We start from the raw sequence: 8,087 nt of genomic DNA on the forward strand, positions 1-8,087 counted from the left end.
ACAAGAACCACACACAGCCGCCGCGAGCGCACACACACGCACACACCGAGAGGCAGAGCGAGCTGGAAGCAAACAAGCACTGGGAGCTGCAGGAGCGCGCGCGCACACAGCTACACACACAAAGAGCGCGCCGGGGAGGAGCGTGTGCGCGCGCGTGCGTGTGTGTGTGAGCGCGCGCGCACACGCAGCCGCACATTTGCAGAGTGAGAGCTGGGCTTTGTGCCAGAGCTGAGGCGTGGGGCGTCTGGCGTGTGTTTGGAGGGATTAACGGCCTCCAGATGAGTGGGACCAGGTGGAGGGAGGGCAGCGCGCGCTCGTTTTCTCCAGCTCTCTCTCTCTCTCTCTCCACATCGATCTCGCCGCGCTTTTAAAATTCTGCGCCGTCTTTTCGGCGGTCAGCTCCTACACCTGTTTTTTTTTTTCTTTTTTCTTTTTTTTTTAAAGCTGTTTCCAGGTGAAAAAAAGGCAGCTGTGTTGCAGAGGAAGTGCGCGCGCGCCTGCGTCCGCCTTCCCTCTGCCCCCTGACTGTACACAGAGCCGTGTTGACTCAAACCAAACTACAAACATCCAGGCCGGCCCTCGCCTCTCCTCGCCTCTCCTCTCCTCGCAGCGCGGCAGACTCCGGCCGTCGCCAAACGACGAGCGCTTGCATGCAAAAGCAGAGCCTGCTGCCGCTGCCGCTTCCGCACGTACGCTGAGCAAACACAGGCGCCGTTGCTAAGTAACCTGATAAAGGAGCTCAGAGGCAGCAGCACGCACCCCGGCGGGCTGAGCCTCCCTGTCAAACAGGTGGTCGGGGGGGTGTGAGGGGGGTGCCGGAAGAGTCGGGCTGACAGAGACGGACACGCGGAGCTTTAGCCCAGAGGAGGTTTAGATTAAAAAAAAATAAAAGGTGACACGAGGTCAGGAAGATTGAAGCCAAGACGGAGCTTCTGGAAGTGGGTTGGTGACCAGTCTTAAAAACAGTTTAACCCTTTGCTAACCTCCACGTCGGCACATCTGAAGCTTTATATTTTGCTTTTCTGAAGCATTTCATTTGTATGAGGAAAATTCCAGCTTTAATAAAAAGCATTTACCGTATTTTTCAGATTATAAGTAAGTCAGGCTTTTGAATTGTTTGGCTAGTTGTGACTTGCATTCAGGTGCGACTTTTTTATGTAAATAGCAACTACCACTAGAGGGCACTGTAGGCGTATACATCAGTATTTGCTACTCAACTCCGGAAAAAAGTGTTGTTCAGTCTTAAGGTCCGTTTATCCTTTGGTAATCACACTGGAAGAGCAGGGAAGGGCTTCTTTTTTTAGCGTTTACTAGCGCAACCTACGAAGATTTGTATGAAATGTCGAAGCGGTGCAAATCTCACAATTTGGGTACGAAACGACAGGAAGGAGCCTATTCTTTTTCTAGCATTTACTAGCACGTGTCCACAATATACAAAGATTTGTAAGAAATGTGAAAGCGGTGCGATTCTCGCAATTTGGGAACAAAACAACTTTTTCTGGTGTTTACTAGCGTATGTCTCCCACCTACGAAGATTGATACGAAATGTCAAAGAGGTGCAAATATCTTAATTTGGGCACAAAACGAAAGGGAGGGGCCTATTTTTTTTTCTAGTGTTCAGTAGCGCATATACCTAAAAAGCTTGGTGCGAAACGTCAAAGAGGTTCAAATTTCGCGATTGGGTGCGAAACAGAAACAATTCACTGCTAGCGTCCTTACAAAGGCCACAATGGATTCAGAAGAGTGATCGTCTTTATTGGAAAAACTAGCGCAGCTCATCAGCGAGTCTGGGTTCACAAAGAAAATATGCTGGACATGCCTCATAGCAATTCCCCAAAATTGTAAGAACTACTGCCGCTCTGCAGAAACTATGTCCTAGAAAATGACAAGTGTTTAGAGATCAGGTTTTACCTGTGAGGAATCTCTCCATGTTGTCACTGTGGGTCATTTTCAGGAGGCCGCGCCCGGAGTAGGTGGCCAGTGTGGGGTCGGCTCCGTAAGACAGCAGGATGCGCACCACGTCCAGGTGGTCGTTCTCCACGGCATCGTGGATTGGTCTAAATCCAGGAACAAACAAAGAGGCGGGTTTAAATAAATGTTAAACGTGCAGGTCAACATTTTAAGCGATCACGATACGTTTTGTTTAATCCCGGGTGATTATTTTATCTTTTAACTGACAATAATTGAACCTGAGATATTTAGAGTAAAACTTGAACTGGAAATCCGAAACTTGTTTTGATACATTTTACATTCTCTGACATACAAGAGCTAGAAATAAATTCAAAGAAACTTATATGCAAATGAAAAAAACAAAAAGGGGTTCACAACACAGTCAGAGTTTGACCAAAATGTTCTTAAACACTGTGCAGTAAGGATGCTGATCGAGTTATCGCTGGAAACAAGCAAGGCTAGCTGGTATTTGTACGGTTTTGGCCAGAGTTCATGTTGTACTCTACCGCCCTCTAGTGAGTTGCTGCCGTAACTGCACGACTTTTCATGAGGTCCAGCGCATTGTTAAAAATGTAACCTATTCTTAATACTATTTGTTTGTGTCCTGACTGGCTGTTGACTTAGTCAATCAATCTCCTTTGTGTCGCGTCTGCTGTACAGATACACGCAGCTCTACAGATCTACATAAATCTTTAGTTATTCTATAACTCGACTTCTTTTTCTGCAAAACTTTGAGAGTTTACGAGAAAGGTGTGAAAGTGTTCATGTCTGGAAAGAGTAGAAAGTGTGTGGTGAGGAGTTTTACAGCCTTAAAACAGCTAGTTTTAAGGCAGAACTATACTATTTGTTTGGATGGTAACTCCTGCGATAAACGAGGAAACGCATTTACAAAGTAACTTCCACAAGCTAATAGACTTGTTAAGAGTATTTTTCCGATTTTTGCTTTTTACGTTTTTACTTTTTTAAGCCTTTTTTTTTTACTTTTAATTCTGGATGATAATGTCAACAACATTAATTAAATTTGCTTAGTTTCAGTCGACAGTTCATGCACTTACACTTTGGCTAACTCGTGGTTCACTTGCAAGCAAATTAGAGCTGTGTTTTCAGCTGACTAGAGTTCATTTAAGAGCTTTTCCACGTGTCCAAACGAAGAGGACTTTAACAAGAAATGAACCCGCGTCTGGACTGAACAGCCCCGGCGTGAATGTGGCTTTATTCTACATTCAATCATTCTCTGAAAGCCCCTTCATCCAGGTCAGGGATGCAGGGTTTCCTGGAGTCTGTCAACAGGGAAATCACATCCCAGACAGGTCATCGGTCCACAGCTACGTAGTTATGAGTGAGGTTTTCCAGACGCTGAACCAAAGGCTCTGAACTCCACATCTGAGAGTGTTTATGCAAGCACGTGTGTCTGCGGCGTGCACGTGTGTGTGCTGACCGTGTGCCGTCCTGCGCGCTGCAGTTGATGTCTGCGCCGTAATCCAGCAGGTGTTGGACTATGTTTAGCCAGCCTCGGGCGCAGGCCTCATGGAGAGCGCAGTAGCCAGCGTAGTCTCTGTGGTTCACCTCACAGATTTTGTTCTCCAGGCAGTACAGGACCACCTCCTGCATGGAAAAAAGACACAAGGAGAACCAGGTTTAGTATCAAATATTGTTTGTTTTTTTTGCATTGATGATGGCAAACATAAAGAGCGCACAAACAGTCCTTCCTTTACAGTTCCTGTGGGAGACTAATCAGGAAGAGGAGGAACTGAGTGTGTTCCTGCGCCGGACAAAACAGGCAGTCGCACACAAATGCTCCATAATACCAGAGCTGGCGCCAAACACAGAGGAGACCAAGAGTGACTCAACTGCATTTTGTCTGCCAGATTGGGCTTGTGCGCGCCGGTGTGTACGAGCGTGCGCGCGCCGGTGTGTGTCATGGTTGGGCCTCGACGCCGTGGTGGCAGCCAGTTACAATGGCTGGACTCTGAACACGGCATAATGGAAGCGGAACAAAGAGATTTGATAGAGGCGCTCGAGAGTGGGGCGCGTTTGCTCCGGTCTGAGGCTGGGGCGGTCGTTTTTATTGGACTGCAGCAGCGTCTGCTGCGATTAAACGGAGAGGAAGCAGACAGACGGGGAAAAGGATGCAGAGCGTGTCCATGTTTTTAAACGCTGCGCTAGACTTCTTATCGTTTTAATGCCTGTTATTATGCCAGTGGTTCTAAGAAGGGTATATCCACACCTCCACGCGCTGTCCTGCAAACAGTGCGGCGCTGAGGGGAGAGCCGCTCATCTGAACCTGGAAAACGACTCCAAACTTCCATTTCTATGCTAATTCCAGGCTCCCATCTCATCCAAGTGTTTATCTCGCGTTCCCTCTCACTTTCAGAGAGGATGGAGGGAGGACCAGGGGAGGAGAGGGAGCAGGCTGACGGAGGACGGACGGACGGAGGAGCGGGGGAGACGAGAAGCAACACCCCGACAGATGACAGATAAATGAATCTGTGGATGAAATCTGCTGGGGCCGTCCTTTGGGCCACAGCTGATAATAACAAGAGATGAAAGGGCGGGGTGTGTGAAACTGTGGGGGGGTGGATTGAAAGAAGTGATACTGAGAACGGATGGAGAGACGAGGAAGAAAACAGGGAAGCAAACAAAAAAAAAAAGAAAGAATTTGGAGGGGGAGACCTGCTGGATGAGAGTCAGGAGGCTGCTCCCCTCTGGGGATTCCACTTGCTCTGTGTGTGACTGAGTGTTAGAGAGACTGACGGGTAGGGAGTGTTGATATGTAGCTTGGCAAAGTGGCTGTCTCTGCACACGCACACACACATATTTGTGTGGTGCCGACAAGCTTATGTGTGCGTGTGGCTGTGGAGGAGGCGCAGCGCTAAACCTCCGGAGCCGTGTTTAATATCGCTGGGAGAGCGCGAGGAGCTTAGCACGAGAGCCCCGGCTTCCCGCCAGACACACACAAACACGCACACACTCCTCCTCCTCCGCAGTAAAATGAGACAACCCCCCCCCCCTCTCTCCCTCCGTCCTCTAATCTCCCTCTCTCGAATGCTTCCCTGCGCTCCCCTGCATCACTCAGACATTTAACCCGTTGCAGCATCCTTGCACGGAGGATGCGCGTGTGCGCTGCTGCGATCGCATGCTTAGATAAAGCATGACCGCCTTTTCCTGTGTGATCTTTATCATGCAGGATCGAGTCATGCTTAATACCTGCCTGGTTCTTCAGGCTTTTTGCACAAAATACAAGCTAAAATTGGTCCTTAAAGACAAGTTTGGCTGCTGAAATTAGTCCAATTTAAATTAATTGTGATGAGAAATATTACGTAAAATGTTAATGAAGCATATCTGTTTGACCAGTAGCCCATAATCTTCTGATGTTGTTTTATTCTAAACCTTATAAAAAGGATCATCTTCAGAGTTAATACTGCTTAAACATACAACACAGTGCATTCATAGAGTAGGATGGGGTAACCAATTGTCTTCCGGATTGAAGCTAGTTTGAAACTAGTGCTGCCTCAAACGATTATTTTAAAAGTCGACTAATCACAGATTATTTTTTCCGATTTGTCGACTAATCGGGTCATGGGAAAACTGGCAGTAAAGCGCACATCTGAAGCATTATTGGCTTTAAACTAACTACAAATTATACATATAGCATTACCTGCAATAATGCTAACGTGAATGCTGTAAGCTAAATTTGGCCACTGAAGATGATAGTACCGATAGCTGAAGATACTGACATTGATAGCTGAAATCACTGAAGCTGATAGCCAGCAAAAATATTAGCTAAATGCGAAATTAGCCTAAAAATGGAAAAAGACTAAGTTAGCCAAAACAGCTAGCATGCAGCTGAGACATTAGTTAAACTCCAAAATAGCCTAAAAAAAGACCTAACCTTTTTAGAAACCTAAAAACCTTTGAACTTTGACTAATCTGCGACTCAGATTTGGTATATTTGGATAACATTACTTGGATAACGTTAAACTTTGCTTGGATGAAACGTTTATTTCTGGATAAATAGACAAACACGACAAGCTTTTATTTTGACATTGCCAAAACACCGGTTGTATTTTATTTTGAAGGCAAGTTATATCGTGAGAAACAGAAGCTTAACCGAAAAAGTTACGAAGAAAACGTGCATTGCAAACATTAACAAACAAGAGACAATTATGGAGTTTAGCACCAGTCGAAATGGGGTAAACAAAAAGTTGATTTGAATTTAAGTATATTTACTGCAAATTTGAGTTAATTGTAATTTTGTTTTCTTCTGTCTATTCTGTGAAGCTCTTACGTTGGTTTATAGTGGTGTCAAACAATTCACGGAATAAACCACTTCAGAAAAACAGTAAAGACTCATCTTCAACCGACTGCCTACTACATCGATCATGGAGGAGAAATGAATAAATGTGGTTTGTGACCGGCTGGAATTATTTGACACCAAGTTTTTGTCGGAGTGGAACTAAGAAAGAAAAAACATGATTCGCCACTTTGACATTTCACAACAAGCCTCTTCCAACTGTAGGTGGCGGACATGCGCTAGCAAACAGATGTAAAAGAAGAAGAAGAGAAGGAAGCCCCTCCCTGCTTGTCCAGTGTGAACATTGGACTAGATGCTTGATCAAGAAATTAGCGCATTCTCCCGTGTGGACATAAATTAAGACATTAACCCTGGGGCTACATTACAAAAATCTCAATCCTGACCTTGACATCATTTGATCTTTTGATTAACAAGTGACTCTCAAACCTTATTGGAAGATCCATCCAATAAGGGCTCGTCCTTTAAGATTCGGTTTTAAGCATGACCTTTAGGTGACCAAAGAATGAGGACAAAACCTCCAGCAGAACCAACAGAAAGTAACACCTTATGTTGGAACGTCTGGATCCTGAACACACTTGTGCCGCTGTTCCCCACAGTTCTCATTAGCTGTCGTTAGAATTCTCTAAATGAGGTTAACTAAATGCGTTTGAAGCCATTACTGTTACACAGCTGATGTGTGAAAACAAGCAACCTTTGCCTTTAATCATTTGTGAAGCTTTTGGGGTTGATGCTTCAACTAAAACTACCAAATAAACCAAACTTTAGGGTTGCCATGTTTACTTTTGTGAGGAAACTTTCAGGAACATTTGAAAGATTTGAGGACTTTTATCAGGTTGAATGTGCTCAAAAATTAAATTGGTTTTAAGAATAACCCACATTTTACTCTCAGATGACCTTTAAAGATGAGGCACATTTACCATCGGAGACGTGGTGCCTATACTGAACCCAGTTCTGGTCCAGAATAGGTTCTGGTCTCGACTTGGACCGGCCATAGAAGGATGTGTTTCATAGGTGGATGATAAATGACAGACTGCACCTTTACCCCCATCCCACCCCCTAGCGCCGACACGAGAGGGATGAAGACATCCGCAGAAGCTCTCCTCATTACCATTTCAAATGCTCGGAGCGCGCGAGGCAGACAAGGCAGAGCGGGAAAATGAAAGAGGGGGAGAGAGGGAGGACGGAGACGGAGAGAGAGTGGGCTTTCATGTGCGCAGGCACGGACTGCAAAACTAAATGAACATGAAATATGCACGGCGCCGGGCCGGGCGCGCGGGGAGCTGCGCACGGCTGCTATACGTGGTTGCGATTCTGGCATGCGCGTGGGTTTAACAAAGGCGGATGAAACCGTGCGTGTGACAGCAGGAGGAGAGAGAGAGAGAGAGAGAGAGAGGGTGCGCGTGCGTGCCTGCGCTCGGCGGCGGCTGATCAGAGCGGGTGTTCCTGCACACGTTTCCTTCCATCCTCATAATCAGCATGCAGGCTGCGTGCGCGCGCCTCTGTCTCATAGGCCCTCCTATCTCCCCTGCCTGGGTGCGATAAGCCTGGAGCTTGAGGCGCTAAAACACCAGCAAGACACGTGTGTGTGTGTGTGCGCGCGTCTGTGAGAGGCTGCATGCATAAAGTGGTGTGCGCATGTGTGTGCGTGGGAGCCCCAGGGGCCTGCCCCGGGCTTATCACACACAGGCAGTGAGAGACGAGCTTCCTGAGAGAGGGAAAGAAGGAAAGGGTGGGAGGGCGCGTGGGTGTTTGCGCAGCGGTCAGCGCCTTGTTTGTGTAGTCTCAGGTTTTCTCCTCCATCCTCTCCGCCTCTCCACATGAG

The 8,087-nt window shown here is 46.7% G+C and overlaps 1 protein-coding gene across 3 annotated transcripts in view; it reads right to left on the reverse strand.

The window, feature by feature from the left end:
- bcor (BCL6 corepressor) overlaps positions 1-8,087 on the reverse strand; it is a 38,243-nt gene that overhangs the window by 1,810 nt on the left and 28,346 nt on the right. For all 3 annotated transcript variants that reach the window (XM_036209725.1, XM_024286114.2, XM_024286115.2), the window contains 2 exons: positions 3,389-3,555; positions 1,912-2,057 (listed from right to left, as the gene is read on the reverse strand). In XM_036209725.1, coding sequence (XP_036065618.1) covers positions 1,912-2,057; positions 3,389-3,555 — 313 coding nt within the window. The remainder of the gene's footprint in view (positions 1-1,911; positions 2,058-3,388; positions 3,556-8,087) is intronic.

Source organism: Oryzias melastigma, linkage group LG21 (genome assembly GCF_002922805.2).
Source record: "Oryzias melastigma strain HK-1 linkage group LG21, ASM292280v2, whole genome shotgun sequence".
NCBI classification, from domain to species: Eukaryota; Metazoa; Chordata; class Actinopteri; order Beloniformes; family Adrianichthyidae; genus Oryzias; species Oryzias melastigma.